Source organism: Eschscholzia californica, unplaced genomic scaffold (assembly GCF_041429995.1).
Source record: "Eschscholzia californica isolate CP2 unplaced genomic scaffold, dmEscCali1.0.p SCAF_2, whole genome shotgun sequence".
In the NCBI taxonomy this organism is placed as follows: Eukaryota; Viridiplantae; Streptophyta; class Magnoliopsida; order Ranunculales; family Papaveraceae; genus Eschscholzia; species Eschscholzia californica.
Genome location: NW_028238309.1, coordinates 39,176,516 through 39,197,642, shown reverse-complemented (window position 1 = coordinate 39,197,642; position 21,127 = coordinate 39,176,516). Strand labels below are relative to the sequence as shown.

General features: G+C 36.1%; 1 protein-coding gene and 1 pseudogene across 1 annotated transcript; one reads left to right on the top strand and one right to left on the bottom strand.

Annotated features, from left to right (window-relative positions):
• The first annotated feature begins 17,900 nt into the window (after positions 1–17,900).
• LOC147557800 (ADP/ATP translocase 3, mitochondrial-like) lies at positions 17,901–18,567 on the top strand. The gene is made up of 2 exons (XM_086664304.1): positions 17,901–17,966; positions 18,067–18,567. The coding sequence occupies exons 1-2, from the start codon at positions 17,922–17,924 to the stop codon at positions 18,358–18,360; spliced, it is 339 nt and encodes a 112-aa protein (XP_086520430.1). The 5' UTR covers positions 17,901–17,921; the 3' UTR covers positions 18,361–18,567.
• A 798-nt stretch (positions 18,568–19,365) lies between these two features.
• Positions 19,366–19,983, bottom strand: LOC147557799 (secreted RxLR effector protein 161 pseudogene; annotated as a pseudogene).
• Positions 19,984–21,127: the final 1,144 nt, after the last annotated feature.

The following is a 21,127-nucleotide window of genomic DNA, read 5'->3' as shown; positions in this document are numbered from 1 at the left end:
TTTGAAATAGTGGGTGCGGATTTCTTTATATACCCATGACCGAAGAAGTGGAAAACCAAAGCGAAATCAATTTCTTTTTTTTAGCACAATTTCTCTCTTCGTTGTTAGAAAGAAAATCGAATCAGAAGAAAAAATAGAAAATATGAGGTAGGCCTTGAGTTTAGAAAATCTTAGTCAAACTCTTTTTTTTTGAGAAAATGAAAGAGAAACAGGATTTCAGCGAGAAAGCAATGAGGTTTGTGAAAACCCCACGAGAGAATAGTGTTATATGGATTAGTCAAAACTCTATTTTTTTTTGAGAAAATGAGAAAGAAAGAGGATTTCAGCAAGAAAGCAATGAGGTCGTTGAAAACCCCACGAAAGAGATAGAGTTATATGGATTAATAAAAAAGAGAATATTAAGATCCATGATAATTGTAACTGTAGAATAGAAGCCAGTTACTGTAATGAGATTGAAAAGAAAGAAAATTTTGGAAGAATTTGATTTAATTTACCTCGATTAAGATATAATCATTGAAAATTGAATTCACGCATCTTCTAGAGAGCAGGAAGGTAAAGTAAAAAGTGAGAGATTTGAGAAATGAAAGATAAAAGGTAGTTAGTAGTAATCAAGGTTTTAATGTTTATAAATCTTGATGAACTTAGTTGACAAATGAGATCAAATTGTTGACACTTACAAGGAAGGAGTAACTTTGTACGGTAAGACATCCAAAACTCGTTCTCTCTTTATCTCCTTTAGATCTTAGACATTCTTCTACTATGGAAAATTAGGAACTATACTAGATCAAGAAGTTTATTATTCTTTTTCTAAACAAAATGATTGAAAAAAAAAACACAAATTTACGAATCAGTAAAAATAATAATAATTAATAGACAATACTCCGGCGGACGGTAGTCATTGATATTGTCTACCGCCGCCGATTTTGCGAAGCCCACTAAGATCTAATTCAATACTCGTCAGAGTTTTTAGGCTCTAGATACCAGTGTTGGGTGGTCTAGGGTGTCTCTCACCCCAAAAGCTAGCTCAAGAGGTAAGGCTTCTCCCACACTTATTAACACACCCCCTGCCCCTTCCACAACCAATGTGGGATTAACCTAACAATCTCCCCCTCACACATTGGCTCTTAATTTCAATAGTTGATGGGCCGAGACTTGTTATACCTGGGCTCTAATACCAGGATAAAATTAGAGAGAAGAGATAATTCTTATTCCATTACTCATTGTTGATTACAACCAAAATATGTATTGAGTCTTAGAGTCACTCTATTAGGTAAGAAGACTAACTAAGATATATTCTTAATATTACAATATATATTTCACAGATACAATAAAGGATAATATATTTGAAAGATATATAAATAATATAATGTAAAATCTTCATCATCTTGAAACAAGAGGATCCTTGCCTCTTTCCCTCTTCGGGTTTTCATTATATAAGAATTACAATCCCGTATTTTGGGAAGATTACAAAGAGATATGGCAACTATCTTAATTTACAAATTCTTACTATAAATACGTTATCACGTTATCTATTACACCCCCGCAGTCGAAGCCGGAGGAGACCGAAGGGTGAGACTGGAGCGAAAGTCTTCAAACAGCACGCGTGGTAACCCCTTCGTAAATATGTCAGCGATTTGGTAGCGTGAAGGCATATGAATGACACGCACTTGATCCTTTTGCACTTTTTCACGAACAAAGTGTATATCAAGTTCTATGTGCTTGGTTCGTTGATGCTGGACCGGGTTACCTGAGAGATAGATGGCACTGACGTTGTCGCAGTAGACTAAAGTGGCGCAGGAAAGAGGGCGTTGAAGCTCTAGTAGTAGGTTTCTGAGCCAACAAACTTCGGCAACTACATTTGCAACACCGCGGTACTCGGCCTCGGCACTGGAACGAGAAATGGTAGCCTGTCTCTTAGAGGACCACGAGATGAGATTGTCACCGTAATAAATACAAAATCCACTGGTGGAACGGCGTGTGTTGGGACAACCAGCCCAGTCGGCATCTGTATAGGCTACTAACCGTGGATCCTGAGATGACCCAAGGGTAAGTCCAAAGGTGCTGGTACCTTGAATGTATCGGATAATTCGCTTGAGAGCATTCCAGTGGTCAGTCTTAGGAGCATGCATATGGATACATATTTGCTGTACAACATAGCTAATATCCGGGCGGGTGAAGGTTAAGTACTGAAGTGCACCTGCGAGACTACGATACAATGTCGGGTCATGAAATACATCACCTGCATGAGATCCGAGTTTACTATTGGTGTCAACAGGAGTGTGGACAGGCTTGCAAGAAGACATGCCAGCTCGTTCAATAATGTCCTGGGCATAAGCATGTTGTGAAAGAAATAGGGTATTATTTTGCCGCTGAACAGAAATACCGAGGAAGAAGCTAAGTGGGCCGAGGTCTTTCATAGCAAACTCAGCAGACAGGTGAGACATGAGAGTCGTCCGAAGAGTGTCAGATGACGTGACAAGTACAATATCATCGACGTATAGTAACAAATATGCCACTTGAGACTCCTCATGAAAAGTAAATAAGGATGCATCACACTTACTCTGCACAAATCCCAAAGTAAGGACAAAATCTGTAAACCGTTGATACCACGCCCGCGGTGCCTGTTTCAGCCCATATAAAGACTTCTTGAGTCGGCAGACATGATCAGGAAAGTCTTTGTTACGAAAACCCATAGGCTGATACACATACACGGTTTCGTTTAAGTGGCCGTGAAGGAAGGCATTAGTCACATCCAACTGGTGTATTTGCCAAGACTGAGACAAGGCAATAGTAAGAACCGTACGTATAGTGGCCGGCTTAACAACCGGACTGAATGTTTCACCACAATCAATACCAACCTGTTGCAGACGACCATCACAAACTAACCTCGCCTTATAACGTTCCAACGACCCATCTGATTTGAACTTGTGTTTAAATAACCACATACTCCGGATGACATTCATGTTTGGTAACCTCGGTGTTAATTCCCATGTCTCGTTCTGAATAAGAGCATGGTGCTCGTCAGTCATGGCTTTATGCCATTCCGGTATAGACAAGGCTTGGAACGGGTTTTTAGGTATAGGGACGATGGTGGAAACATGGAGATTGAGGCGAGCTTTAGGTTTGATGATGCCATCCATGGCCCGAGTGCGCATGGTTCGGGTGGGGGGATCGGGTTGGGCCGAGGTGGGTGGGTTCGATGGTGTAGGAGTGAGTTCGGAATGGTGCGGGGCTGGAGGTACGGACTGTGTGGATGGGGCCGGAGAAGGTGAGTGTGGTGGTGAGGTGTGGGCTTCAGTGGGTGAGCTAGGTGTTGGGTGAGTGTGGGCCGAGGGATGAAGTGGAGTGGATTGGGCCGATGGGTTTGGAAGAGCAGTGGGTGTCGGTTGGGTGTGGGATAATGGGTCAACGTGGGGCCAAAGGATGGGTGGGAACTCAGATAAGAAATCGTAGTTCGGTGGTGGGTTAATGGTGTTGGCAAATGGGAAAGTGGTTTCGTCGAAGGCTACATGTCGGGATATTATGATTTGTTTGGTTTTAAGGTTAAAGCATTTGTAGCCACGGTGGGTGGATGGGTAGCCTAAGAAGACACACGGGGTGGAGCGTGGGTCAAGTTTGTGAATGGTAGTTGAGGGACTTAACGGATAGCAGAGGCAACCAAAGACTCGGAGGTGGTCATAAGAAGGTGTGCGGTGATATAGAATTTCTGTGGGTGTTGTATTTTGTAGGTGTTTGACCGGTAGGATATTGAGAAGATAAGTGACAGTTTCAAGGGCATGGTGCCAAAATGTGTTAGGTAGAGATGCATGGGTGAGAATGGTGCGGATCATGTTATTGATCGTGCGAATCATGCGTTCCGCTTTTCCGTTTTGAGACGACGTGTGAGGACACGACCGCCTACAAAGGATACCATGGGACGAGAAAAGAGTGTGAAAAGAAGAGTTTATGTATTCAGTTCCGTTGTCACATTGAAATGTTTTTATGGGTCGTTCAAATTGAGTTGTTATTTGTTGGTGGAAGTGACAGAAGGTGGTATAAACTTGGGATTTATTTGATAATGGATAAGTCCACAAAAAATTAGTAACATCATCAAGCAAGAGTATATAATATCTGTGGCCATTAGAACTCAAAATGGGAGAAGTCCATAAATCACTATGAATTAAATCAAACGGATTAAGAATACGAGTTTGAGAGCTAGCAAAGGGTAGTCTAATACTTTTGCCAAGTACACAAGATTGACAAATATTATTATTAAAATTGGAAAATTTAACGAAACGATTAGACTTCAAAGTTTGTAGAGGTGCCCGTCCAGGGTGTCCAAGACGTTGGTGCCATAGAGAGGAGGAGATAGCAGCAAAAGTGGAGGGGAAGGTAGTGGTTCCAGGCCCGAGCACAAGTGGATAAAGATCACCGCTGCTGTTGCATCGGAGGATAGGGATCCGGCTCTTGTAGTCCTTGACAAGAAAACCAAATGGGTCAAATTCGACAGAGACAGAGTTGTCGGGTGGTGAACCTACGAACAGATATTAAGTTTTTAAGCAGTTTAGGTGCATAAAGGACATTTTTAAGAACAAGTGGTGGAAAGGGTGGCGGTAAGGTTTGGTGGCCATGTCCAAGTACCGGTATGGTTGAACCATCACCAACGATTATTTGTTGTCCCATACTATTATTAGAAAAAGAATCGAAATTAACAGAGGTATTAGACATATTACCTGTGGCGCCTGTGTCCATGTACCCGGTTGGTTCTTGCATGTTGTTTAACGACATAGCATGAAGAGCTTGGTCAATATCCGTCGGAGTATATGCTGTATGATGGGCTTGGGACGGCTTGGACCCGAGCAGTCCGGCTCCTTTGTTACTGTTGGTTGGGCCATGGCCCGTAAGTGTTGGGAGGCCAGAATGGAGGGTATGGAGTGGCCCACTGGGTGTAGCCACCTTGGCCTCGTCCACGGCCCCATGATTGTCTGCCTCGGCCTCGGCCACGTGAACGTCCGCGACCCCGGGTTCGATCGTGTACAGGTTCAGTTGAAGGGTGAGGGGAGACGTTTCGGGATGAGGTGTTCAAGGCAGTACCTACTTTTTGTGAGGCCTGTAGGGCTTGTTCCACTTTCTGAGACTCGACCATGCAAAGCTTTGAACGAGCCTTGTAAAATGGAGGTAACGGCTCTTGTCCCTGAAGAATGGTGCCAATGCTTTCGTACTGTTCTGTTAGCCCGGCGATGAGTTATAACACAAGATCGTCATTATCAACCGGGTGGCCGACACTAGCCAATTGATCGGACAATGTCTTGAGCTGTTGACAGTAGGCAGACATGGTTTGGAAATTTTCAAGCCGGGTGTTTGCAAATCGATGGCGGAGATGGATAGCACGAGTACTCTTGTTATCTTGAAACAGGTTTTCAAGAGTGTTCCATGCTTGGTGGGCGGTTTTGTTCTGTCCGGGTTCAATAATGGTGTGAACGAGGTCTTGAGAGATTGTTCCATATATCCATTGAAGAACAATAGAATCGAGTCTCTCCCAAGTCTCGTCGGGTTGGGTTGTGGTTGAGGGATGTGGTAGAAGGTGATCATAAACTTGGTAAGCCTTGCAATGGATTTTAAATAGTTCCGACCAGGAGGGCCAGTGAGCTGTGTCCATCTCAAGTTTGATTGGGATGAGATTGGTGATGTTTGAGACGGTGGTGGCTGGGTGTAGTTTATCCATGGTTGTTGGGTTGAGAAGAAGGGATTAGGATTCCTGAATTGATTGAAATAAAGGAACGTGAGAAGAGGGATTAATAGAGAGGTTAATAGAGAGGGACTTGAGAAGAAAGTGATTAGGGAGGCAAGAAGGTAAGTAATAGGGTAGAGATTGAAGGTTTGGCAGCTAAGGAGGAGAAGGCTGCCGCCGGAAACGAGGAGGGATTAGGGTTCCTGGCACTCTCGGCTTTTCATTATATAAGAATTACAATCCCGTATTTTGGGAAGATTACAAGAGGATCCTTGCCTCTTTCCCTCTTCGGGTTTTCATTATATAAGAATTACAATCCCGTATTTTGGGAAGATTACAAAGAGATATGGCAACTATCTTAATTTACAAATTCTTACTATAAATACGTTATCACGTTATCTATTACATCTAATGGTAGATGTGGTTGATGTCTTCACGATCCAATGGTGGATATTTATCTCACTTACAAGATATAGTATTAGGAGGATTTTTATATTTTAAAATACAATTGAAAATTTAAGAATATGAAGTAGCAGAACAAAATGCTATCTTTCTAATTGCAAACTCAGTATTAAAAATTAGAATATAAATTAGTTAAAGTTTGAAATTTAAATTTTGAATTTTGAAATTTGTTCCTTTAAATTTGAGTAGAGATGTTCAAACGAGATCCTTACTTTTCTTGTAATTATGCTTAAGATCTTTGAAGTTTTACTTTTTTGATAAAAACATGTAACACTCTGAGACACGATTTGTTTGCACAAGTTGTGGAAATTTCGAGAAAAACAAGCATACGTATCTCAACAAAAAAAAAGTCAAACATGGAATACGAATTGGCTAGAGTTAGGTTTCTGAATGTTTGTATTTGTATACCTCGTGATGTCTGACTCGTCTAAATGATTGATTTGGATTGATTTTAAGTCTATATGAGTCGGACGAGTTAGATTCATAGAATGAGAAAAGAAAACGATACTTTGGTTGTGGTTCGTGACACGCAGTGGGGTCCAATTGGATTTTTTTTCTTTTCGAAAAGTTAACATGTTTCTAATGTTCAATATAATTTGGATAGGTGCATTTATTGAGGTTAAAACTAAAGAGACAGGTCCCTTGAGTTTCATATCTCTATGAGGAGGCATTTGCAAATTTCTAATATTCACTACTATTCTATAAATACCTTCATTGTTTTCATTTGGTGGAGTATCGCAAATTGTAGGATGGCTCGCCAACATGACAAATTTTCTATTGGGCTTCTTATTTGATGTTATTTGTGATTGTTACAGTGATTTCTAAGAAAACCGTTACCTACAAACTTTGTCCAACCCAATTTTCTTTTCGAATTTGTCATACAAATGAAACTTGTACAAGTCTAAATAATAACAAAATAGGTAAAAATGTTATAAATATTTGTTTGTCAGTTTGTCATACAAAATAGGAGTTTGTTGATCATAATGTGGAAAACTTAAACATAGTAAGAAAATTAGAGATTTGGAGTCAACGATTATTTTCTTTAACAAAACAACATGATAAAAGGTTGCTTAACAATGAAGAATTTGTTCGGAAAATTTCAATTCTTTCACCTATAAATACAGCCAAAAGTTACACAAGAAGAATATCATATTTCTTCTCTTTGAGCTATTGATGCCTTAGTGGTCGATAGCTCCAAAATAGCATAAGTTGAAGATTAAATCTCTTCTATGTCTATATGTCTTGGTCATAGGTACGTTTACAAGTTGTGGTACTTTGTAATGAGGTCACAAATCCGATTCCAGCTTAACAATGAAGAATTTGTTCGGAAAATTTCAATTCTTTTACCTATAAATACAGCCAAAAGTTACACAAGAAAAATATCATATTTCTTCTCTTTGAGCTATTGATGCCTTAGTGGTCGATAGCTCCAAAATAGCATAAGTTGAAGATTAAATCTCTTCTATGTCTATATGTCTTGGTCATAGGTACGTTTACAAGTTGTGGTACTTTGTAATGAGGTCACAAATCCGATTCCAGCATTGAAACACAACAAAATACTTCGAAGTTTAATCATGAAGATCTTGATAGTGAGGTAAAAGATGGGTACCATTTTCTCTTAACTTGATTTAATATTTATCAGTTTATCGAAATATTTACAAGCTAAAATATAATTTTTATTGTTGAACATAAATCAGGTGTGAGCATAGATGAATGGATTGGTCCTTCCACCTACCATTCAGCAGGGCCGTGGCTGAGAATTTCGGGGCCCTGTGCCAAATTTGAATAAAGACTTTTCGAACAATAAAAAGATATAAGTAAAAACTAATCAGATTGCAAGATAGCTTAACAACAGAAAGATGAAAATCATAGATGAATGCAAATGTGTTTCAAAGAAATCAAGATTATTCGTAAATAAAATAAAAAAATCTACTTATTATATCTTAGATTATTCGTTTATAAATACAAATAACACAATGAAGTTTCAACTATTATAAATTGTCTGCATTTTAATATAACATTGTATTGAATATTTAGTTTTCAAATTATTAAAATAACTAATCCAAAATGAATATAATTTATTCACAAAAACAAGATGTAATGGAGCAGAATTTAGAAGTTGGTTAACAATTGTAGTAGAAAAAAGTAGAAAAATAAATAAAGGGATTTAGAAAAAAGTATAAAACAATAAAGGAATTTTGGAGGTAGAAGGACTTGAACCTGCGTCACCAATCTGGAACTGCTTTGGACGTTAATTATAGCTCCAATTACATAATGTATTAGTCCAGATTCAGAGATGGGCCCCTAATGCTGGGGGCCCAGTGCGGTCGCCCTGCCCGCACTGGGCCTTCCACAGGTCTGCCATTCAGCTGCATAACGTCCCCATTGAGAATTAAAGTCATCTCTAATTATTTGACAATTCACCTAACACACGGTCACGAGAGGTTTATTCTCAGCAAATGCGTACAAAAGATTTATAAGTGTGATCCGTTTGAGAATTTCTAGCATCTTGATATCGTTGTTATGAGCCTATCAGTGGATAAGCTGACAAAGTACTTTGGAATAATGCGGGCATCCAGTAGTACATATAATATTTGAACATATTTGAAGATCAAGGTAAAGCATGATTGTAGGTCGGAGATCCAATAATGAAAGATCAAGATTGGACAAGGTTTCTCAGAATTCTTTGAAACTTTTTTTTCTTGTAAATAGAAGTCTTATGAACTTAGAAACCTAAATCACTCTATAAGTATGGGCTAATTCTATGTAATAATCAAGATGTATTGGGTGATCTAGTATCTTGAGTTGTAACCTACCCATCCAACAATTATGGAGAAGTCAGAGGCGGAGCGAGGAATTAATTAAGAGACGGGCTGAAACTAGAACTAATGAAGAAAAGAACTCAATTATCAAACGTGCATAAATTTTTTTCTCTTGTATATCTAATAAATTTTAATTTGTTACCCGAAAATTTAGGAACCTATTTTAACGAACCAAACTATTTTTAATAGTAAATATTACCTCTACTCATATAATATACAAGTTATAACAAGAAAAATTTCCCGTTCCAATAACCACCTAGTACTCAAAACATAGGAGCTATATATCCTTTGTTGGTTACAATATGTATATAAGATTTGTAGCTATGATTATTAAAAATTATAATATAGAATGAAAGAAAAAAATTGAAGATATTGGTGACTAGGAAAATACGGATACCAAAAACAGATGTTTCCTACAAAACTTTATTGGAACAAAAGGTTATGCCTAAACAAACACTACCTTAGCTCAAAATTTAATTGCAAAAAAAATTAGACAGGTGGGGCTCGAACTCGTGACGAATTAGTTCCAAGTTTAATTCTTCTCAACTCTTCCCACTTGGCTACAGCTCCTCCTATGAAAAAAAAACACCACTTCTCCTTATCATATATTAAACCACCCGGGTTGCAGCCCGGCGGAGCCCACTAGTGGCTCGGCCTCTGGGAGAAGTATTATTTATTAATTTTTGAGCTTATAGTCCAAAAAATGGGGTCTAATATGACATTTAGTCCACTCTAACTCCATTAAGTGTTTGAAAACCAAAATAATATTGTAAATGGATATCTAGTCCATTGGTATACATCTAAGGAGAAAACACAAATCGCTAGAATATATATTAATTCATAATACCTAATATAACCTTCCTCATATATTATAACTGATTTACCACCAAAATCGTTGAATACCTTTTTCTATTTTTATCTCCCGCATTCTCTCTCCAATCACGTTTCTATTCAAAGTAATGTTAGCTTCATTATCTTCAGTAACGGAAACAATTTATTTTCTCTCACTAAAACCGATTCACGTAATAAATCTCCATTAAACTCAGAAATCTTGTATCATCTTCATTAGATTGTTGTGCTAACATTCATCCTTTATCAAGTTTGACACTGTTAAATTCATTATAATTACCATTGTTAAGATCTAATATTGTTTCTCAGGTTAAATTATCAGATTATGCTGCTCTATTATGGATCATATCAGATTTATGATCCAATTCTACAAATCTGTTTACTAATTCATTAACTTCTAATGTATGATGTTTATTTTCTCTCTCTAAAATTTTCATAACTATTTGTTCGTGAATTTCATTATAATCAAATTACTCTCTGTATCATGTAATCAAATTTTCGTCATTATTCAGTATTTTCTCTCTCTAAGCTTCATAACCGATTTTATGATGTTAATGTTAAATCCGTCTTTACAATTCATTTTATTCGATTAAGAAGTGTTTGTCTCTATTATTTTGTTACTTTTTAGTAGTTTTAGGTTACATATTTTGATTTTTAGATCATTTTTTTAAATCTTCATCAAGGTTTCCGTACAATTTTTGATGCAGAGTCTCGTGCGAGTTGTTATAACTGAATGCACACGATATATAATTTAAAATAAATTACGGACCGTTTACAATAAATTAAATATCATTTTTTATCCAGAGAAGATCTAGTACGATTTGGTTGTAACAGAATGTAAACGATATATAATTTACACGACATTACATGATGTTTACTGAACATAACACATACATAAAAGTAGCATTTAAATTCTTTACTAAAGTTCTAGTACATTACGCAAACATCTTCTGTATGATGTTTTTATAACAGAATGTAAAATATATGTATTTTGTTACAAATTATACATACTTTATAAATAATATCAAAAACGTCTTATAAATCTGCATACGTTATATATCATTTATTCAACATTACGCGTACTTTTTTCCCAAAACAGTTGTCGTTTATAGTACAACAAATGTTCCAAAAATTATATGTAATTTATTGCACATTATACATTTTTTTTGACGTAACAGTGACCTTGTAATTCAAACTAAAGTTATGTTTGTCTCCTTAGCACATTTTGAAGTTTAACAAACCGTATGCATAATTTATTCCATTATACATGTCGTTTCTAGTAAATTATATGTTTTGTTGACAAATGTATATATATTTTTTTTTTGTAGTTTTGCTGTTACTTGTGGAATTTCCTATAGAATCATCCAATCTAAGTAAGACCACAAAACTAAAATCTGATGGCTGTGATAAAATATTTACTAAAGTTGGTCAGTTGTTTCCTGGTGGTGCAAAAGCATTTCGATATGCTCTTCGACAATATAGTGTAACTGTTGTTTGTCCTGCTCAAGACTACAAATGGAGAGTACATGGATGGGCACTATTTTTGAACCAGAGAAGATTTTGTACGTTTTTTTTGTAACAGAATGTAGACGATGTGTAATGTAAAAGAAATTATGTATACTTTATTAAACATGACAAACATACATGTGATAAATTACGTTATATACATGACAAATGATGGTTTCCCTGTCATAAATAACACATAATTTACGTATTTGTTTCATAATTTGTATTCAATGTGTGTTTATGTATGAGTAAAAATGAAAACAAATGCTGCTGTAATGTTTCCAGAAAAATATACTATTCCAAAATCTGAAAGTTAAGTGAGAGAAAGTGATATATACGTTTTGTATATTAACCCCCAAATCACGCTAAATTGATCCCACAAAATATACTCTTTCCAAATCTGAAAGTTAAGTGAGAGAAAATTGATTTGAATCGAAAAAAAAAATTACATAATAAGATAGAGAAAATTGATTTGGTTTCCAAATCTGTAAAGAAGAGAAAGAAAATTGAATTAGAAATATCCGTGGTGATGGCGTTTCATTTTGGTAATAGGAAAGAGAAAATTTGATTTCGAAATCTGTTTAGAGGAGAGAGAAATTATGATCTGTTTCTATCTTTTTGCTTTAAATCCCCCAAATCACGCTTGCTCACATTAGAAACTTTTCGGATTCACCCGGAAAATTAAAATTCCCGCGATTTTTTTAGGAGGGACATGGACGGTATAATTTCAAAAGTATGGGTTATTTATGTCCATAATGTAAAAGGACTAAATATCCATATTTTGGGAAGATTTGATCATATACCTTTCTTGAACATTATTTTTGGTCTATATACCCATGGACTCTATATTTATAATATATAGCATTCATGGGTGAAGACGTGAAGTACGTTGCGGTCTTCCAATAAAATCGTCAGCATTCTTTATATATTTCATTCTTCCGATTTATCACTCTGTTATCGCTCAATGTTATTAATTATGAACCATGAAATTTAAACCTATATGATTTTAATTAACTAGCTAGATGAATAAAACAAGAACACCTTATTTATTTTTCATGAACTTATAAGTGGCATGGCAATAACCATTAGGGACGGCTAGAAATCCTTTGTGTAAGCAAATAGTCTTTAAGGTTGTATTTGATATCACGGAAATAATTCCATGGAAATAAAAGAGTTCCATGGAAAGTCTCCCATGAAATTTATTCCGTAGAAATAAGAGTTTTTTCGTTTGGTAGTCCTCTATTATTTCGTAGAATTACAAACTCTGTTATTTGGTTGATAACTAACTTTTACGAATATAATATTCAATTAAGAGTTTTTATTTACTCTTTATATAGTCAAAATGACATTTTTATTCTTATGTTGCCAAAATTACATTTTCATCCTTATGTTGTCCAAATTAATTTTTACTCTTATATTGTTAAAATTATATTTTTATCCCTGTGTTGTAAAATTATTTAACCTTGTGTCACTTTGCTAACTTTTTTTTTTGTTGAACATGTCACTTTGCTAACTTGAGAGTAAGAATGTCAAGTTGTTGATAAAACAAGATAAAAATGTAAATTTGACAACGTACGGATAAAAAAAAAAAGTTACTAATATAGAAGGGTAAAATTATCATTTAAATGTAAAAGTGTAGACATATCATTTAAAAAAAAATTACTAATATAGAAGGGTAAAATTATCAATAGCCTCCAACTAAACTCATATCTCAACATGAATTCTGATTCAGTTTCTTATCTCACTCAAACTTCACATAACAACCATTTCTACAACAAATTCTAGCTCAACTTCATGTTTTCAGAGTTTTTGTATTCTAGCTCAATCTATGAGTAGCATTTAACTACAAACAGCTGAAAAATAGTTTGAGAGATGTTGAAGAAACTTCCCCTATTTGTACGTTTTAGACGGAAAAAAAAACTAAGCCCCAAAAGGGAGCTGTTGTAGGCGTCTCCCAAAACTACTGTAGGGACCTCCCTTCTGTTGGCGCCTCCTAAAACATCTATAGGGGCCTCTTGAGCACCTCCATCTTTAGGGATGTCAACGGGGCGGGTTTGGGACGGTTCATCCCCTTCCCAACTCCGTCCCGTTAGTAAACGGTTTTACCATAACCGTCCCTAATCAATCGGGTGGATATTCAATTACCATAACTGTCCTAATTGAAATTTGCTAAACCATTACCGCCCCGCACCGTTTCATATAAAACGAGTCGGGTCGGGTCGGGTTCAAAGTATTTTGTTTCACAAAAATTATTTTAGCTTGAAGTAACATAACAATTGTTAACAAAATTTTGTAAGACTATGAGTTTATCAATCATAAACACTACAACTACTTAAATAATATAAAACATAAAATAATTATATTGATAATATAACATTAAAGTTTTAAAAACACAACCTTAAATAAAACATATATTTAATATATAACATACTAATTGGTTCGGGGTGAAGTTTACTATCTAATACCAAACTCCCCCCGAACCCGATTAGTTTTTTTTAACTTCATACCGAACCCGAATCATTTAATTAATGGGGCGGTAAAACCCGTCCCATTAGGGGCGGGTTTGGACAAAACCCGTCGGTTCTGACCAAATTGCCACCCCTATCCATCTTCTTCTTCTCTTTTTCGTTTTTCTTCTTTCTCTCTCTACTTTCAATCTAAAAATCAACCAACTAAAATCCATTAATCTTCAAAAAGATTAAACACAAGATTATACTCTAAACTCTAAACCCATTTTCAATCTTTTTCGGTTTCCTTCTCTCTCTACTTTCTCTATCTTAAACCAACTTAAAAACAGAATGAAAACCTTAGACTTTGCCAGCCAATTTCGAAAGTGTGATGAAGAACCCTAGATATGTTGTCCAATTTTGAAAGTGTGATAAAGGAATCCTAATTCTACTGTCCAATTTTAAGTGTAATGAAGAACCCCACCATTAATGAAGATCCAAACCGTTAATGAAGAAATCCTAGATCTACTTTCTTTATCTTCTCTCAGACAGTCCGAAATCTAAAGGACTACCTCAGCTTGGGCCAGTCTAAGACCTATCGGACTGGACAGTCCGACCTATTTTGAACGGGCCAATCCGAGGCAAAACTTTGAGCCTCGGACTGATCAGTCCGAGTGGGGGCGCCTACAGTCAAACATCAATTGGAGGCCCCTGTAACATTTTGGGGAGGCGCATTTAGACGCACCCCCAAAATTACAGTCCTTTTGGGCACTTTGATATGTTGTGCCCAGCAACGTCAAATATGGTATTAGGAGGATTTTTATTATTTTAAAACACAATTGAAAATTTAAGAATATGAAGTAGCAGACCAAAGTGCTAACTTTTAAATTGTAAAAACAGTACTAAAAATTAAATATAAATAAGTTTTTCATCCAAAAAATATAAATAAGTTAAAATTTAAAATTTTGAAATTTGAAATTGGAAAAATTCTCAACTTCCACAAAAATAAAATAGAGTCTATTAGTCTTAACATGTAAAATAGGCAGGTGGATCAAAAAATATATTCATTTAATATAGATGACAAAATAAAGAGTTGTCGGTTAGCGTTAATATAATTAGCATTTAATATGTGAAAAAAAGGAAGTGTTATCAATTGATAAGCTTTTAGTATAAACGACAAAATAAGATTTTGTCATTTACGCTGAGGAAGATTCAAGTCTAGTAAGCAAAACAGAGAACGGCCACAAGTGATAGGCGTTTTCGTACCGGAAGAAAGAATTAATGTGTCAATGGACAATTGTCGTTAAAGAATATATACCTCTTGCATCCATTACAAAAAGCATTCTCTTTTGGCTATAAATATCATCCAATTTATATCAGAAAACAAGATTAATTCATTCTTGAGTTACTCAAGCCATGGTCATCCTTAGCTCCAAAGTAGTCAAATTACACACTAGCTTTGTTTCATGTCCTACCTTCCAATGTCTTGGTTGTCCTAGTTTTTGTGCTAGTTTATGATGAGGTTACAGATCCGATTCCAAATTCCAAGCTTTCATGATAGGTATTGTTTCACCTTTTAGTTTTGGTGTTTCTTCTTGCCGGCTCAGATTTCCACAATTCAATTAAGCCTATTGAGATGTGAGACTGATCGAGATGAAGATATCTGGCGATCAAGATGAGTCCAAAATTTTGGAAGATATAGAACACATGGAAAATATATTCTCTTATATTCAGGATATCTCTCGTAACTATTATCTAAAACTATTAGAATATAAAGATCGAGATTGATCGTGATTGGGAAATATCAAATATCAACGCGCAAGATATATGAAGATTTAAAATATATTTTATTTAGTTATCTTATGTTTAGCCTAGATAGAGTCCTGGGAAACTGAGATAATTAAGTCACTCTAAGAATACAAGTGACCTCTATGTATTTTAATTCATTGAGTCATCGAGTCTATCGAGTTGTAACCAATTACTCTCACGATTGTGGAGATAATGTAATACATCACATTAATGGCCTTCTCCGTGGATGTAGGTCATGATCCTCCGACCGAACCACGTAAACTATTGTGTTCTTTATTTTAGTTTATAGCTTCTATTCTATCATCGAGGGGGAACTTTCACAAAAACAAGCTAAAATGACTACTTTACATCTGACCGAAATACGTCAGACTTAGACGATTCAGTTTCAAGCAGGAATGTCCAAATATGATGTCCCACTCACCATAACAGTTATAGGGTTCATTTATAAAAAAAAAAAAAAAAAAAAAAAAAAAAAAAAAAGAAAAGAAAAAAAGAAAAAAAGAAAAAAAAACAGCAGTAGGGTTCACGCACTCGAAGTAAAAGAAAAAGAAATTCATATCTCAACATGAATTTTGATTTCAGTTTCGTATCTGACTCAAACTTTACATGACAATCATTTCTGCAACAAATTTTAACTCAACTTATATTTTAGAGTTACTCGATTCCATCTTTTATGGATTTCTCAACCCGAAACATACAAAATACAAAAAAAAAAATGAAATGAACCGAACCGAAACGAAATTAGAACTTCTTTACCAGTACAAGAAACTCGAACTAGAGCGTTTCATCATTTCCACAATTCTTCCATGGAGATCCCACGATCATGTGCAACGTCAGCGAATTGTCTCATTTTCTGAACTGCGACGACTGTTGCTCTAGCGTTGTTAAGAGAATTTTTACTCCGAATTTGTTTCCCTAAAGCATTTTCCACACCAGCCATTGCTAAAACGATTCTTACTGCGCCACCAGCAATCACACCCGTACCTGGCGAAGCAGGTCTAAGCATCACTTTTGCTGCCCCATAATCTCCATCAGCTCTGCCATTGATATACATGAAAAACTATGTTATAGGAATAAAACTCAACCACAGAAACTGATAATACAAGATTTTCATAGTTTTATCAAGATAATGGAAATGCTGATTCTTTTTTCAAATTGCAGCTACTAAAGCTCAAAAAGAGTAAATTCAACCCAAGAATCTTCAGTATTACTAGTTACTACCCAACAGCCAGCACCATTTACCTTCTCTTGCACCACAACCTATTACCCAAGAGGGTGTGCCAGAAGGCCAGATAACAAGGACAGTGACCCTGAATAATCTTGTGTCTCAACATAGTATTCTTTCTTTTTTCGAAATGACGAATGAATATATTAACTAGGAGTGAGGTTAAGGAAGTAAGCTACTAAAGAGAGAAAGAGCGGAAAAGCCGAAGGCATGGTTTGGCGGGAAAAACAATACATAAGTTAAGGAAGCTAACTAAGTACCTTCAACTTTGTATCGAGCATTTAAATAAATTCTGACTCGGGCTCTGAGTAAATTATAGGGAAGAAAAACATATATCTTAAAAGATTGCTGGGCCTACAAATTCAAAACCGGAGTATAAGCTATGCCCATAAGACTATAAGGAAACAACAACATAAGAAGAAAAAAAAGATCTATTAGCCAAGAGGACCCAGGCGATAATTACGTCCCATTACAAAGAATACCCATTAATTCTTCCCAAGTCAGTCTGAACCTGAAACCTTTAAGGGTCACCGGTCACAAGCCTCGCCCATTCCTTTCATGTACTCCAGGAGAAATAGTCTCTTGAGTCATATATACATAACTGCGTCTACACCTATCATTCCTTCTCTTGATATAGCATTCTCAATGTATATCTCTAGCTATAATGTTTTTAGGAAAGAAGTCGGGTTTGACTCTGTGGTTACCATATCATCTAGTGAACTTATTAAAGCTCATAAAATGAATGTGAATTATAACTTCAGCATCTCTCTAACTCCCTTCCCGTTCTACCCATGACAAGAATAGGTTCAACCACATAAAGTTGTACAATTCATAGACCCCTACATCACTGAACTGTCAAGTTTCAATACTCATGTACAAATTAGCAACGTATTCAAAAGAACAAGATGAATTAATATTAACCTTGTTTCGGCAAAAAGCGCTTGTTGTTTGTAATTTTTCTTTCATTTCTTTGAATGGAAGCGTGGTTTCATATAGGACCATAAACCTCCACAACCAAGAGTTAAACCCCTAACCTTCTCCACACTGGATCGTCCGACGGTATTATTGTATATCGTGGACTCTACTTCGGAATGTACGACTCCTTGAAACACGTAGTCCTTGTTGGTGAGTTGCAGGTCAGTCAGTACTAGAATTTCATTAGAATTGCTTTCAAAAACTGAGTCAGGGTTCGACCCTTAATTACGTTGGTATGTGCCATTTTACTTGGTTTTGCAGGATAGTTTCTTAGCGAGTTTCTTACTAGGTTGGGGAATAACCATCGGAGCTGGGCTTGCTTCTTACCCCATCGATACTATTCGAAGAAGAATGATGATGACTTCAGGAGAAGCTATCAAGTACAAAAGTTCGTTCGATGCATTTTCTCAGATTCTGAAAAACGAAGGCTCAAAGTCTCTTTTCAAAGGCGCTGGAGCGAACATTCTCCGTGCAGTTGCTGGTGCTGGTGTGCTTGCAGGATATGACAAACTGCAACTGATCTTGCTCGGGAAAAAGTACGGGTCAGGGGGTTGAGGGTAATACATTGACAAAAAAGAGGGCTTGTTTACTCGGTTATTTAGGTTTTTCGAAGCGATAAAGCTAGGTTTGTGTGTGTTCATTTTTATTTTCGGATTGTTTCTTGTCAAAAAAACAACCATCTACTTAAAAGTAACATAATAATGTATGTATATTAGTGTGGTGTTCATGTATATAATAACTAGGAATTTCTATAATTTTGGATGAAAATGTATTTTATATTGTGAAGCAAAATTTTGTTAATGAAATTGTGACCAGATTGGCCCAGAGTCGCATTATATTCATCCAACCTTATGTTAAATTCACGATTTTATGATAATCGGAGATATGATAAAGTCACGATTATATAAGAATCGGATAGATAAACATAAAATAATGACACGATATTTAACGTGGTTCGGTCGGATACTCAAGACCTACATCCACGGAGAAATTACTTCATTATTAATAATCACCACATACAATTGTATGTGGGGTTGATCGGAATGTACATATTAATGGGCTAATTGGATGGGACATACTATTGGGCTTGTACATATTAGGCCCATTAGTATAGTACAAAGCCCAAAGTTTACATTCTCCCACTTGGCCCATACAATTGAAATCATATATTTGCAAGAAACTATTATTGCAAATCGATTAAGGGCTTAAATAATTATGCGCGCAATTAAGAAACTCAATCCGAATCTAGTGTACCATAACAAGTAAGTTACTAATGTGAGTCATAGCGGTTATACATCTTAAAGAGACATATTTCCTTCTATGTACCACAACATTAGAACTCACCTTATACGCTCATCATAAGGAGATTAGATACAAAATCATTCACATAATTGATTTTGTTTCTTATAGCTCGAATGTCTTCCAAGACAGTTTCAGTCTTGCCAAGACTATTCCTGTAACTTTTCAACTCATTTCTATTATGTACACATGAGTAAATAGGAATAAGGAAACATAATATTATGAGATCTCTATAATGTTTGTAGAAACTAATATGTTCATTCAATCCATAACGTTACAAAGATAACTAAGACCCATTGTTGCAACATGTTCCTTAAATGTCTTAGCTATCAATCCTTTAGTTAATGGATCTGCAACCATAAGCATAGTACTTATATGTTCTACAACCACTGTATGTTTCCTGACCTCCTCTTTGACAATAAGATATTTGAGCTCAAGGTGTTTGCTCCCTCGAGAACTAGAATACTTATCATTCTTAGAGAAGAAGACTGCAACACTATTATCACAATAAATTCTCAGCGGTCTGGCAATAGAGTCGACGATTCCAAGCCCTGAGATAAAATTCCGCAGCCATAAAGCATGAATTGTGGCTTCATAACATGCTACAAACTCAGCCTCCATTGTGCACGACGCATAAATACTCTGCTTAATGCTTCTCCACGATATAGTTCCTCCGGCTAAGAGAAACAAATATCCTGATGTGGATTTTCTACTGTCAGAGCATCCAGCAAAGTCGGAGTCTGAATAACCTATCACTTCCAGATTGTCCGTTCTTTTGAAAATAAGCTTATAGTCCTTGGTTCCTTGTAAGTACCGCATCACCTTCTTTGCTGCTTTCCAGTGAGCCATTCCTGGGTTACTTTGGTAACGACCAAGCATACCCACCACAAAGAGATACCAGGACGGGTACATATCTGCGCATACATAAGACTCCCTTCTGTAGAAGCATAAGGAATGTTTTCCATCCCTTTCCTTTCAAATTCATTCTTAGGACATTGCATAAAATTGAACTTGTCACCTTTCTGTATAGGTGTTTCAGTTGCTGAACAATCTTTCATGCCAAATCTTTCTAAAACTCTTTCTATATAACTTTTCTGAGACAATCCCAAAATACCTTGTTTTCGATCTCCGAATATTTCTATTCCGATAACAAATTTTGCCTCATTCATGTCTTTCATTTCAAAGTTATTAGAAAGAAATTTCTTGGTCTCATATAATAAGCCAAGATCATTAGTGGCAAGAAGGATATCATCGACATACAAAATCAAATATATGAATTTACTCCCACTGACCTTCTGATATATACATTGATCAACAATGTTTTCTTTAAATCTGAAGGTCACAATGGTATCATTAAACTTTAGAAACCATTGTCGAGAAGCTTGTTTAAGTCCATATATTGACTTATTCAATTTACACACCATATGTTCAATCCCTGTTTCAGAGTAGCCCTCTGGTTGCTCCATGTAGACCTCTTCCTCTAAACTCCCATTGAGAAAAGCGGTTTTCACATCCATTTGGTGAAGCTCCAAATTGTAATGAGCCACCAATGCCATAATAATTCTAAATGAGTCTTTTCTAGATACAGGCGAAAAGGTATCATGATAATCAATGCCTTCTTTCTGAGTGAAACCTTTTGTTACAAGTCTGGCCTTATAACGTTCAATTTTACCTTTAGGGTCGAGCTTGGTCTTAAAGACCCATTCACACCCGATTTTCTTGCATCCTTCAGGTAATTGAACCAAATCCCAGACTTTGTTTTGTGTCATTGATTTTAACTCTTCATTCATTGCATCAATCCATTTAGAAGAATCATTACTTTCCATTGCATGGGAAAATGAAACTGGATCTTCTTTGTTTGTCCCGATGTCATTTTCAAATTCCTAGAGGTATATCAGATAGTCAGAAGAGATAGCAAGTTTTCTTATTCTCTGAGACCCGCGTAACTCTACTGGATCATGAACTGGTGGGCTATTGACTTGTTGTTCATTATCACCGGGATGACAATTTTCGATAGGAACCT

Excerpts from the sequence above, each read along its gene's own strand:
- LOC147557800 (XM_086664304.1), top strand. The coding sequence starts at position 17,922 with ATGTACGACTCCTTGAAACACGTAGTCCTTGTTGGTGAGTTGCAG. Across the intron at positions 17,967-18,066 it reads TCCTTGTTGGTGAGTTGCAG|GATAGTTTCTTAGCGAGTTT; the intron begins GTCAGTCAGTAC and ends TTGGTTTTGCAG.